Source organism: Hetaerina americana, unplaced genomic scaffold (genome assembly GCF_022747635.1).
Source record: "Hetaerina americana unplaced genomic scaffold, ioHetAmer1.1.p SCAF_12, whole genome shotgun sequence".
Taxonomy (NCBI): domain Eukaryota; kingdom Metazoa; phylum Arthropoda; class Insecta; order Odonata; family Calopterygidae; genus Hetaerina; species Hetaerina americana.
Window position 1 is genome coordinate 8,895,859 of NW_027286292.1, and position 14,888 is coordinate 8,910,746.

The 14,888-nt window shown below is 41.7% G+C and overlaps 1 protein-coding gene across 1 annotated transcript in view; it reads left to right on the top strand.

Annotated features, from left to right (window-relative positions):
• The first annotated feature begins 315 nt into the window (after positions 1 to 315).
• LOC139685799 (uncharacterized) overlaps positions 316 to 14,888 on the top strand; it is a 76,197-nt gene continuing 61,624 nt past the window's right edge. The window contains exons 1-2 of the mRNA XM_071582917.1: positions 316 to 355; positions 1,663 to 1,722. Of these exons, the coding sequence (XP_071439018.1) occupies positions 316 to 355; positions 1,663 to 1,722 (100 nt within the window). The remainder of the gene's footprint in view (positions 356 to 1,662; positions 1,723 to 14,888) is intronic.

Sequence of the window (14,888 nt, forward strand, 5' to 3'; positions counted from 1 at the left end):
GGCTGGGTTCGAGGGAGAGGAGTCTCAGGTAAGGTTGGAGGTCGATGGTAGTTGGCTCCCAACCTTTGCGGAGTGCGGTTCGTTCGTTTGCGAAACCTCTATAACGTGACCAGCCATTGGAACAATGCCAAACCATAAAAAATTGCGTAATACTAGCTATAACCGGGGAAAAGGCTCATTACATTCTTAAGGCAGCTTATGGTGATAACGCCATGGGTTTGAGCAGCATAAGTTGTTTCGGAAGGGTAGAGAAGATTTAAGACACCGAACGTTCAGGACGCCCTTCGACCTATAAAATTATGACGGAAATCTAGCATGAGTGAAGATTTTGTTGGACAGGGATCGCAGATGAAAGGTCTGTGCGAAATTGGTGCCGCGATTGCTCTCGGATGAACGACAGGATCCTCGCACGCGGATCTGCCAAGAGCTTCTCGAACATGTGAACGAGGATCCAAATACTAGTTACTAGTATTTTAGACAATGCCTCACCAGACTTCTTCCCCCACATCAAATACGTGCTTAAAGGACGTCACTACGGCTCGGTGGAAGCGTTGCAGCAGGCCGTGACGAGGGGGCTTAGCAGCATTCGGCGCGCCACCTTCCAGAAGGCGTACGAGGCGTGGAAAATTCACTGGCAGCGGTGTGTGGACGTACAAGGGTGTTACTTCGAAGACCTCTGAGTGAATGAATCAATTCTGGCAATGCAATTTTATAAATCGACTCAGTCCTACAAAGTTTGGGACAGAACCTGTATATGAACATCCATATATATACTATATATATAAGTTATTTATATTTTTTGTGTCCAGTTATAGCTAGATGCTAGTTTCATCCCATTAAAGTGATAAAAGTAATCCTAAAATATTTTTAACCCTTTATATTTAAATCACGAAAGAATACTCTTTCTCTCTCTCAGCGAATTCACATTAATCAACGCCAGGTGACATCTGAGACCTTTATCATTTGAGAATTGATTATTTGAGAGACACTTCAAATAACTCGGGGAATCCACAATCCACAACACAAATCGGTGTTTCTGAGGCCCATTTGCGTCCAAAAAAATGGCAGAAAAACAAGAGTAGCTGTTCGGAAGTTGAACCCAGGCCTTTTTTCTTCTATTGACTGGTGAGATTATGGAGAACGACAGTGTCTTTCGGATGTGAAAATAGGCAAAGAAACATTTGAGTGTTAATTCACCCTTGAGCACAGGATGACCTTTAAAGATGAGCATTTTTTCACGCTGAATTTCATGCAATAATTTGAAAAATATGCTTTCGGACGCGACCATTTGTAGCCAAAATTGAGATGTTTGGAAGTGTTTATGACTCTTTTTTTGAAATAGTGTACAATGTTCATAATGTGGTTTTTTCTGAGAAAATGTCACCCGTAAGTGGCATGGACATAGTCCTATTGTTTTGTTAAGCCTTGTATGTTACATATAACGCAGATTGAGGTAAACTGAAAACGTTTTTGGCTAGAATTCAAACGCTCAATTCCTATCCTTCCATACCTACGAACTCAAATGGATATGTATTTATCAGACTACGGATAGACGACTACCAGGGGAAATTAGTTCATCTATATATATTCTCGTTTCCTTACATTGAATGAACGTTAAAAGCATGCATGTGCCTCTCATTATTGCCATTTATCATTCCCTAGATTATTTGTCATCTGTTGGGGAGCGAGAAACTGCTCAGGACGATAATCAGCAGGGGCAAGGTAACGTTCGCCCATATCGGCGGAGAACGCCCCATTGCAGGTACTACATTTGTTAAAAAAAACTTGGGCGTTTCTTTTACTTATTTCAATAATTAATAATTATTAACATCAATATAGCATCATAAATTTTAAGAAAGTAGAGTTCGTGGTTTTCATTTGACTTCCTAGTGAAGTAACTTTTGGGTTACCCGAAGATAAACCGGCAAACTGCTACAAGAGTTTGTGGCAGGCATGCCACCACTCTTCAGGGCAAGTAGGAATTTCATTATAAATTTATGTAAAATTTTATTCGATAGTTAGGCTAATATTTAATGCGAGGATTCCGTTCGTGGACGTTCGTTATCACAAATTGTGTGAGGAAAAAGGGCTTCGTTTTTCTGGTCCATCCGGCAGTTAATTTCTCTAAACTTCTCGCTATGGTCTCGCCTGCCAATGAAATGCGGAGTAAGAATTATTCTCTCAGTCTCGACAGTAAATTTATGAAATGTTTATTATTTAGTAATTCACTTTGTGCATGTAATTTAGGCCCCTCAAGTAGCAAATAAAAATGCGCCCAAGGTGGGAGAATAATCCCTCTATCCCTCCTGACCTCGGACTCGTGTCATGACTCACCCTCGAAAATCCCAATTATTCATCAATTATTTGGCCACTGTGCAGAGGGCGTTCGGTCACTACTCGGAAATTCCTTCCTTGAAAGCCAGAGTCTCTGTCTCTGGAAACCGTCAGCTTAACCCAATTAGCATACTTTTCTGACGCACCTGAACTTCCTGGGAAACGAGAAATGACACAACGAAAGAAATAATTCCACCACCAGCCATACTCCGAATGCAAAATTTTAATACGCACCTTGGACTTGCCTCGAAGCAAGAAACATATTCACCAACACCCATCAAAAACCTTCAAGATTCGGTGATAGGAAGCACTAAATTCCTTCGCTGGACTCACGCTGCAAAGCAAAAACTACTGCACCTTAATTGATCAGTCAACCCTGTTGGCCATTAACGAATAGTGGAGTCAATGCTTGTAACTCAGCAATTTTCCGACGCGACCTTCGTACTCTGAGACTTCGAGACTCGTAAAGTTCTGTCCGATGCAAGTATCATCATTTGGTAGTCTACCGTTTTACCGTAGGTTTTGGCTGGGCAAACATTTAACAGCCCTAAATTTCTCAGCCTCGCCTTATAAGACGCAAACTAACACCTCACACTAAAATCACTTTTTTTAATTCCGCATATCTTCTACCTCCTATCATTCAGTTCGACACGCCTATTCTTTCCTTCCCTCTTCCTCGCTTGCCCAACGCTCTCCCCTCTATCGTAGGCTTCAACATTCCATTTCTTTGGCACTCAGCAATAATTGTAACCTCTTGGCCGACTGATTAACTAAAGCTTAATATGCATATCTGATACAACGAAATGAAAATATTCTAGTACTATAAAAACACTACAAGCATCCACACACTAACTTTTGCATTTTAAAGTACTTTGTTGGTGTTGAGAAGATACATAAGAGACATTAAGTTCAAAAAACCATTTTCCTCTAGAGTGCGAGTGAAATTAGTTAAAAGAAAGGATATTTGAAAATATTTTGAACACCCTCCACAAATATAAAATTTATACAGGTCTATTTTGTGTAGATAAATAAAATTTCTGCTCTTGAGGAAAAATAGAAAGATTTATTTTTAAATCTATTTGATGTATAACATAGAGAGTGTAGAATGTGTGACACACGGGGGAAAGAAAGGAAGGGAAAAGGCTTTCATAGACGGCAAGAAGGATGAATTCGAGTATGAAGAGCCTAAGAAGGAAAGAATAGAGAATAAATAAGAATTGATGGCTTACGCACCATCATGGGGCCGTAAAAATAGTTGGGTACCGTCCAAAACCTACTTCCATACGGTATATTACCTACGACGCGTTCGCATTCCAAAGGGACTCACCAATCTCCAGTTCTCGCGCCGGCTGAACCCCTGTATGCCGTCGGCTTCCGATGGTCACCGCTGTTTAAAAAAGTTGAAAAAAATTGGTTGGATTTGTTGAAAGTTACTGTGAAAAGAGAGTTGGTTAAGGGCATACTGGGTGAATTGATTTGAGAGCCCCATGATTCATGAGGGCAGACAAGACTTATTTAGAAAGGCACAAAGTACGCGAGTTTCATAGGAAATTATTATGGCCCCAATTTATATCTTTAGGTTGCACCCCGCAAATTAATATATGTGAGAGAGGTAAACACCGTCACATAAATATTAATGTGCCCGTTCTCCCCTCATACTATACGCAACCACAACAAAATCGAACCCAATCCCCCGAATGTTCTTGTTTAAATAATAATAAAATTATTTTTAATCAAATACGCTCCGCATTGCATAATGCATCTACGCACATAGGCATGTTTATTTTAATATAACCAAATGCATATTCATATAAATATCTTAACGAACATTTGCTTGTGTTTGGCTTGTGCCATTACACCCCCTGCCCTACGCTCTTGCGTCCGATGGTGGAATGTTGTATAGCTGTAGATGAACTGTCTACATCTTCCCCTCTCCGTCCGTAACAGTACTTCGCCTGAGGTTACGAGTGAAAGGGACAAGCTTTCCCCCTACAGACACGTCCTGGATCTCCCCCCCCCCCTCTGCCCCCACTCTGACCCCTCACAGCGTGGTCGTACACTCCGACTATACAACCCTACTCCACGAGCCGCCGGTACTAGAACCTGCGGCACTAGATATCCACCACTTGATGATTGGAGTAGAAAAAATTATTAAAAAATGGAGGTTTTATTATTATCAGGGATCAACGGGTATATACCGCTCAACGGAGGTTAATTACGTAGAAATACTGTTATCTGTACACCAAAATACCATTCCAGTTGAGTACCCTCTCTATCGGGGAAGAGCGCTCGATGCAGTTTGACGTGGTGGGATGGAGAGAGAGTCTCTTAATGCAGAGCAAAGCGGTCGATAGGTACACCGTATGGAAACTTTCATTCAGCTCTAATGAATGCCTGCTTAAATTGAATCACGGTTTAGCGGCAGCACACACAATGACTTGTAGAGGCACAGTTACAATGAAAGAATTTCTAAAGTTCAGCAACACGTGCCTCTATGATTTCCCTTCTGATGCGCTCAACTGTAAGCTAGCAGAGTAATTTGCTACAATGCATAGTCTCACATGAAACTTGAGGAGATTTGCGCGGCGGAATCCGCTGCTTTCAGAGATCAACTGCGACTAACAAAGTAGAGCGATATCTTTAGCGGTAATTCGGGCTTTACCCGCGCCTTTTATGGATTTATTTTGGAGCATATTCCAATCGTTTTGGACTGTTTGTCGGGCAGGACCGTAAATCAGGAGTCATATGGAGGGTGCATTTCGTTAGCAAGCAATCCAACCATTCGGATCGCCATCCCTCTCTCCTAATCCCGTCTTAGTACGTAAACGGCCAGCGGAGGATGTAAGGCCTCTTCAGAAAATCGACTGTGGACGATGAACACTGCATACGCTCAAACTTAAAAAATTCAAACTAATATCCAAAACATTTGTAAAAATAAATTATGATAAATCACAATGAACTTTTTTATGTTTTTCTAATCCAAAAACTGGATTACACATCACTGAGACCATGTATATCCGAATGAAAAACATTTCAAATACTTAAGTTTTACTAGCAATTCAAAAACAAAGCAATATACATTGAATACCTCATATGTTATAAATCATCAACATTGAAAACCGATCTGTGATAATTGTTTTATAAGTCAAAGAGCTCAGAATAATGTACAAATACACTCCAATATAAATAAAAAAGTGTATTAGTAATAAAAATTGAGAAATTGAATGAAAACATATAATTAAATATGAGATAAAGATTGGAAAGTCATGAAAAAATTAGACCTGGCTCCCCAAATTACGTCAAAAAAGATTTATAGAGAAGAAGGTGGCATAGAGTATAAAAAAATTTTCAGTTTGCCGACGTGTTCCGTAACCTTCATTGACTCGGTAGCTACACAAAGGCACCTAGCAGCTGGTCACCGATGAATTCAGAGGATGGACCAAACTGACTGAGCCGATAATACCCTCTGAATTGAAAGTCCATTCCTTTGACGCCACAAGTAGACAGAGCCAGTGCAGGTGGCGTTCACCTGGGCTCATGACGGAAAATCCACTGCCCCCGATTTTTAAATGATACACTGAGAAAACCGTAGCCGTAATTTAGGCGCATTGAAAGTAACCATCGTAAAATACGCTTAATAACTGTTTGCTCTAAAATTCTGATTAATACTAAAATGACCCAGCCTGAGGCCCAGGAAAATAACGGGCAATTAAATATGGTGTTAGCACTAATCATTTCGAATTACACCCATGACCTTAAATATTCCCGGACTAGATTGCTTTCTAGGAGGTCCAGTTCCTTTCCCTGTGCTGACTGTGGTTTCCCAGGACGATCTAGTGCCTTGGGTGAGGCTGACGATGCCCATAGTTGTTACCCGAAATCGGAACGCCAGTAGCCCAGCGCTCTTCCCACTGCACTAATATATCCCCTCAAATGTACAATGTAAATAATAAATCAGAATAGTAAACTAGGATAGATCACAGTAAATACATTATATAAAAATCATGGACAAGTATAAATTGCATTTGTCTATACACATGTCAATAATACTATCGTATATCGACTCAAGCCATTCATAGGCGATGTCAGGCTATTCTCTTGGGCCGCTAAGCATTTTTTCAACGATAGCCTTTAACTGAACCAATTGTCTTGTGTCATTTACATTTACCATTGTCCTACGAGTGCAACTATTACCCTGTAATAATTGCACTCGTATTATCGTGTGTAAATTGCTAACTGATTTTTAAGTAATAAAAAATCATTTGCGCCAAATACCATGGAAAATCGCCTAGATCCGCGGTTCCGTGAGACCCACTGCTGTGGTTTCGACACAAATCCTTGTGAGCGAACCCTCGGCACTTCAGTTTCATTCGGGCGTTGGCTGGGCAGCGTGCATCACCGCTACTTAAAAGATGAAGTTCCTGGTGTAGTAGAGGATTAGAAGTGGAGGGGTGGCCGCGAAGTGACCTATATAGCCAGGGTGGGATCACACACATGCGTTTTGGGAGGACGGCTTCGCAGCACGTGCAGATTTTCCGTGCGAAAATTTTATCCGGCAACAATGGTTTACGCATACGTGCATCGTTATCCTGCCCGCCCACCTTTCACCCTTCAAGCCAATGTCAGCGTATGAATCAGGGGTTGCTACTTCACCAGCTATTTGGGTGGTTGAAAATCGTTAGTCCAGGGAGCCATTTTATTCTCTTGAGTTAGAATTTGTGTACGCATACGCGCGTAATGATTCATACCGCTATGCTCACGAAATATTAGAGGGGAAAAGGTTTTCATGTACTGATTAGTTCGGCCGTCAATTTCTCTTCACCATCGTCGTGGTCTTTCACATACGTGTATGTATATATCTATATATATACATATATATATATATTATATTATTAGGTAATCTACCGGTTAAGGTAGGTTTTTGGATGGAAACAGCTACTAAATAAATATTTTGTGACTACTAATAAAACACAAAATCCAGCATCCTACTCTACATCAGGTCCCTCTTAATCTCTGAGTACTTTCTTCCTCCCTTCATCCCGTCCAACATCCCCATCCTATTCCTTCCCTTTCCTCGTTTACATATTTATATATATATATATATATATATATATATATATATATATATATATATATATATATATATATATATGTATAAAAGAAAATGAGGCTAGCGGTGGGAAAAGAATATGGTATTGGTCCACTCGTTATATCCAGTTTCGTAAAAGGAATTTCTTCCGATGAGTTCTCTCCTTTTTTCAATATTTCAGGAGCCTTTCTTATTATGTCCGTTACGCACGTATGCAACCACAAAGTTCAAAGTATTGCTCCGAAGTTCGTTCATGCGGTGAACTCTGGCCTCGCATAATCCCACCCTTATCCAGGCGTTTACTTTCCCCACAGCCCTAACTTGAACTGATTCCCAGAGGTGGGGGTCATTGGGATTAGACCTCATAGTTTACAAATCTACATGCCAGTTTGCAAGTCCTATTAATTTACACATGCCAAACTTGAATATCGTCGCAGCACTCGAAACTTGCCGAAGTCATATGGGATGCGAATTTGAAAGTTTCGAGCTGTATTTATGATTTCCTTTCGGAGGACTCGCGAATCGACCTGTAGCTTTGAGGAAGGAACGCCGACAGAACACATATTCTATGTCGATGGGACCGCGCAGGTCGAAAGAAGAGGATCCAGGTGAATCGTCTCCTCCCAGCCTCGGCCGATAAAGAGCCCCCACCGACCTCTTGGGGTCTACTATATGTGCGCAAATTCGTCATGCGCTGCCGGATGCTGTGTGCTCCCGGAGTGGGAAAGGCACCTGCGTAGGCAGCGGAAAGGAAGATGGCGGGAAGGAGTGTGAGGGGGGGGGAGGAAGTATATGGTGGGAGTTTTATTCTCGATGCTCAGCGAGTGGGCTACGGGAGATGGGGGATGGGGCGGAATTTGATGGAGTTTGTCAAGGTAAGTGCGGCGGATGGGCGATCATGTGGAGGGAGGTGAAGGAGGATGGGACCCCGGGGATTCCGGGTTCCGGGAGGGGGGGCGGGGCCAAGGAGAAGGGGGCATGAAGTTTGGGCAGGCGGGCCCGACGGGGAGAAGAGGGAACTAGGACGAGGGGAGGGACCGGACGTGGGCGAGGAAATGGCCGGAATATGCTCACAGGGATTCCTTCCAAAGGTGATTATTTAGAAAATGAAACGAGAAAGAGGGATCAAAGCTCTTTTATTTCCTCCCTATTTGATTGGCTTCTGTACCTCATTTTCATTTCGGCTGCGGAAGGACTGCGAATGAATGAGGTAATATTTGAAATTCAAAATTGACCCACACCTACCACGCTCTGCGTCACAGGGAAGAGAGATCGACGGTCACATTCATGTCAAAACCTGCTCATTTGGCGGGCATGTTTTAGCGTGAGTGCGACCTTTTTTCCGCGGAGGGAGGGGGTGGTGGATCTCAAAAGGAAGGAACATTTAGTATTTTATTCGCTCCACGTGCGGCTTTCCGAGATTCTGTCGTGCACCACGATTGGAATCGCCCTTTGAACACTTCCCGATTCACTCCATCCATCCATCCATTAGATTCAAGATGTCACCTTTTCCACGAAAGATAAGGGACCAGAAGACCACTGTCCGGGTCAAAATTAGTCTGGTGTGTATTCACTCCCTGCCACACACACAAGCGGTGGCTTGCAGTGTACTAAAAAATCAGAGCGAGGAGGACGAAGCCCGATATATATGGTAATTAACAGCATTATGGTCTGCGCTTCATCAGCCCAAAAATCATAGTTGAATACCGGATAAACTTCGAATAGTGACCGTGACATTTTCTGCCATGCTGAAAAATGAGGAGCAGCTTGGAGAATCATTTTATGGAATTCTATTTCCGAATTTTTCCCTAGTTTTACCCCAAGTGCTTAAAATCTGAATGATTGTCTCATTTATGAACTGTATCCTCATTATTTACATGCTATTGGTATCAACAAAATAGGTCCCTATTATCGTGTAGGACTTTATTCGGGTCTACCTGTGAGATGACCAACACTAACTGATTTCAGGAGTCACATCCAAAAGTAATGCCGCTCAAATCGAGAATTCCTCATTCCCATACCAATACCGGAGAAACATATGACAGTTTTTTCTTGTAGAACTATTTCTTCATATTTCCCGAAGGTTTAAATGTATTTCACCTTTTTTCCAGATTTACCGACTAAGCAACCTCTATCGATATCCTAACAGACCAATATCCTTCAGATGTGCGTCCTTGCATCACATTTCATTAGTTATGATTTATTTCATATTTTAGCACTCCATTAAATCACATTTGGATCCATAACCAAGAATGTTCACCAATAGGAATTATATGAATAAACTTAATATCCTTTTGCTTGAAGGTTAAATATTTGAAATTGAGTTCAAATTGTTTTAAGAATGCAATTTGAGCGGGAAAGAGAATTGTTTATTAACCATGGGGCCAATTCAAATTTCATATCAATTTCGTATTAATTATGAGACTAATTAATAATTCCAACTCCAGGTCACGCGGAAGTGGGAAATGCTTCCTTCTTTTGATTCGGACGCTTTCGAGAATACCGTATCAATCACACAAGGACGTTTGGCGAAAATATGGAGTGTGTTCTTTTGCTCCTCCGGCTAACTCTAAAATTGGCAATTCATGAGAAAAATTCTATCATAGTAAACTTCTTACCTTGGGATAGATTTCTTTATGAGGAGGAAGCAGTTATAACTAACGAAATGGCTGGCGTGAAAATAAAATAATGCGAAAGTTATACAACGTTATCGTATGCGATAGTTTCTATACGCCATCATATTCTGGCAAGTAATGTGCAATCCCAAAGCGACATATATGACAATTCAATCCACGTGGGCCAAAGTCAATTGTAACATAGCCACTTGTGCAGGGCACTTCCCTTTGTTAAAACTTTTCAATTCTGTATAATATCACGAAGGAGAAAGAGAAATAAAGTTGGGAAAAATGTGGGAATATAATTGAAACTGAAGCTTAATCATTGACGAATCTCTGGACTTCGGATATCATATATTCGGGCGGAGAGTAATTCAGAATTTATTATCTCAACTGCCAAATGCCTCGTTTTTCAAGGGGAGCTCAGGGTAAAATTCGCGACCTGGAATGGAAGGACAAATGCAGGGCAAATGATTGACGAGGCACGAAGGGAGTATCAGAACATGGGCCGAAACTTTATTTTTTCTACCACGGGGTAGAGGGGAAAAAATTATGCCTCATTCGTCTGGATTCCTACACCCTATTTACGCCCCACGTCCGCTGCTCCTCGTCTTTCGCCTCAGCCCATCAACACATCAAAGTCAAAGCGTGAATGCTGCGCTTTATTTCCTCCATCTATCATATTCAGAGCCTACCACATCCTGCTCCCAACATGTGCATATTTTTCTGTTAAACATCAACTGAGAATTTATGTCGATATTTCATCTCAATAGAACACTGAGACATCCAATGTTATACGATAGTATCAAATTCCATAAGATAAGTGCCTTTTGGTGTTCTATCATTTTTTATTAGCAGTCATTGCTTTCCAATTGCAGTCCAGTCAATCCATTCTATAATAATTCTTTGTAATATTCCAGTCCATGAATCTATTTTCCGAGGCTCTTGACTGGAGACCATGGCCCAATGAAAAAATCTTCCAAAATTTAATCATTCGAATTTCTAATAAAGTTTGAATTTACTTGAGAAGCTATAAAGTGCATAACTTTCCATCTAGGATTATAAAGTTTCATTTATACCTATATACCCCCTATAGATCTCCTCTAGTTCTGCTACGTTTCTGATTAAAATAGAATATCATATTCAGAAGTTACTTATGTGTTTTCACAATCACCAAAAGTGTTAGCCTTTAAAATAGTCGTCATCTTTCAGGTCTGCAGCGGTTTTCAGTTTTTTCCTCTCCATGCCTCCTAACAACATATTTTCTTCCTGCCAGCGTATCCAGAGAAACATACCACAACTTCTCTTAAACTGTAATAAGACAATACCCCAACAAGAGCAAAAAGCTATTCGCACGGAAAAAAATGGCAAGCAGGAGCCCGATGGAGAACTCAAAGCAGGAAACACCGATGGCGTGTTCAAAACGAAGGATAGAATGCTTAAGGAGGAAGTGTACAGTCTTCGAGCGTCCCACGTTTAATAACTAATTGCCCAATACAGGCTAATTATTTATTAAAAGTGGACTGACTTCGATGCCTATTTCAATTAAAAAATAGTTATGTATCCAATTAATACCATCAACTCCAGGCTACCAAGAAATGGAAAAAACTTCTAAAAAATTATTTTGAATCGAACGCTACCGAGAACACTGCATCATCCACAGGCGTAAGTTTGACGAGCAGTCAAACTTACGCCTGTTCGTCCGTAAAATAAGTGTACTGAGCTCAGGAAAAAAAATTTATTACACTTTTACATATCTTAAGCCAATATTCCTCAAAATAGGACCCTTGTGAGTCGATACACTTGTTCCAGCGGCGTTCCCATTCCTGGAACGCTCCCGCGAAGGCATCATCGGGAATCTCTCGAAGACACGTCGTCACGGCCTCTTTGACGACGTCCCAAGTCCCGTATCGCGTCCGGGATGGGTCGTACTAAAAGATCCACGTCTCGTCACCCGAAACAACGTTCTCTAAAAAATGTGGATCATTTTTGCAGTGATCCGCAAGTTGTGTCGCGATTTCCAAACGATTGAGTCTTTGATCATCAATGAGCACTTTCGGCACCAACTTTGCACAAATTTTTCGCATCTGTAATTGCTCCCTAATAATCTCGTGCACTATTGTTTTTGGCACATTACACTGCTCTGCTATCATCCGAACACTAAGACCTCTTCTCTGCCCTCCACGAACATCTTGTGCCACCGAAAGATCATGTTTCTGGACATGGCTGACTCCCCGTAAGCCTGGTTAATCATACCGACAGTTTCGGTAGACGATTTCCCAAGCTTTAGCGCAAATTTGATGGAATAACGCTGCTCCAAAAACTTCGGCATCGCGTTCCGTGACGTGGGTCGAGCGTGGAGGTTCGCGTTAACAGAGCTCCTCACTACACCACAGCTCAGAGCCGACTGCCTTTTTCAGCGTCGCTTGCCAACATACCCCCCTCCAATCGCAGCCCGTCAGAGCGGTGCTGGGCGCGCCTGGAGCGGCGCGCCCAGCCCAGGAGTCAGTACACTTATTTTCCGGACGAACCCTGTATCCAGAGCGTTCCTCCTCCGCCTAACTCCACAATTGATGATTATTGAGAACCAAAACGAGAAATCCAGAGCAAAAAATTTTACTTTGGAAAGTTTTTTCTTGAGAAGAGAGAAGCTTTGACTAACGAGATGGTTGGCGTGGTAATACGAGGGTCATCCGGAAAGTAGTACCCGTTCGTGCCGCATGAATTGCTGACGACGCGAGTAGCCGCTGGACGAGGTCAGATAGCTTCAGTGGCTTGTCTGCCTTCTCTGAGCCAAGTTGCGTGACGCTAGCATTGCCTGTGTTGTTTCTGTGATTGTTTACAATGTTTAAAAAAATTGAGAACGTGATTAAATTCCTCAATGCAAGAAACGTTCGCCCATGTGATATTCATCGCCAATTAAAGGAGGTGTATGGAGACAATGTAATGGACGAGTCGTCTGTTCGGCGGTGGTGTCGCAACTTCAACATGGGGAGGGGGAACACACACGACGATGAGCGTTCGGAGAGACCGTCTGTCATTACAGACCAACTGGTGAGCTCAGTTGACGAATTCGTGAGGAACGATCGGCGCGTCACAATTGATGACATCTGTGAGCATTTTCCCAATGTTTCTCGAACAATTGTTCATGAAATTGTTAAACACCATCTGCATTATGCAAAAATTTGTGCAAGATGGGTCCCTCGCGTATCTCAATGAGCTGGCGGCGAAGGACTATGCAGCAGGAATACAGAAACTTGTCACACGTTATGACAAATGCCTTACTTTGCTTGGAGATTATGTTGAGAAGTAGTTTAAAGTATCCTCTTTCAAATAAAATTTTTTATGTTTGTTAATATTTACTTTTGTGTCTTTATTTCACGAACGGGTACTACTTTCCGGATGACCCTCGTACAATGAGGCGGAAGTATCATTCTGATAAATAATGTGTGATGCAGAAGCGACAAAAATGACATTTCCACCCACGTGGGGCCCAAATTCATTGGTAGCATAGCAACGTGTGGCAGCGCAACTCCCTTCGTTAAAGCTTTTAACTCAGTAAAATACCACAACACGGAAAGAGAGAAAAAGCTGGAAAAAATAAGGGAATATAATGGGAACGGCCCGTAATAAGGTGAAGTGGGCGCTTAAAAGTTTGACCGACGCTTAATAAATAACGAATCTCCAGATCTCGAATATCATTGATACAGAGGGAGGTTAATTCAAATGTTATTATATTGCCTGACAAATGTAACATGCATTACGGAGCTCAGGGTAAATCGGGGATACGGGAATGGTACGAAAATGAATGAAGGAGGTTTTCCCTTCTTCTGGAAGTTCGCTCCCGTAGCATACGTGTATACCTTTATTCAGGAGGGTACAATAGCGGATGGCGTAGAAGGTTTTAAAGAGCATTTGCCGTCATATATGTACAAGCATAATATTTGATAGACGATGCAGACAGCAAATGTAAGAAAATTATCATCAACGTTCTGCTACCTACCGTCTGGGAAGGGGAGGGGGATTACACCATATCCCTCAGGATTCCTACATCAATGTTACGCCCCCATCTGCTCCTTCTTTTTGCCCCCTCACCCGCCTACACAACAGTCAAACGACAAACGCTGCTCCGCAACTCTTCCGTCGATTCCATTCAGTGCCTACCTTATGCTGCTCACAAAATGAGCACAATTCCCTGTTATAGATCAAACATGAAATGAGCCCATTATTTCATCTCAGTAGTTCACCGAGTGGTTCAATTCTAAACGATATTATTACATTTCACATGATTAGTGCTTTATGGTATCCTCTAATAGTCATAGTTTTCCAATCTTTACCCTAATGTTGTGTGCATAAAATACAGCACAAGGATTCATTTCCCGGAACTTTTGCGTCTATGGCTCAATATCAAAACATTCAACACTTAATCACCAAGATTTCTTATCAAGTTTGAATATGTTTGAGATGCTATCGAGTGTATAACTTTCCGTCGAGGATTAAAAATATTTTCATGCACAGAAATGCATCCCCTATAGGTCTACTTTAGTTGTAATTCATTTTCGATACATATGCCGGAGTTAGTTATGCGGTTGTTTTAATAACCAATATTGTGAAACTTTAAAATAATCGTCATCTTGAAGGTTTGCAGCGGGTCTCAAACGTTTCACCAGTTATTTGTATTCACTCATCCCCGCGGTTCACACATGAGCATTTCTCTTTGAATCAATCTGATTTTGTGCGATTATTTTATCAGCCATATTGATTTAGTAGGGTTATAATCTCATTTGTATGGTGGGAGATACATTGCAAAATGATCTGTCCCGCACGATACACCCTGACACGGGGGCCTT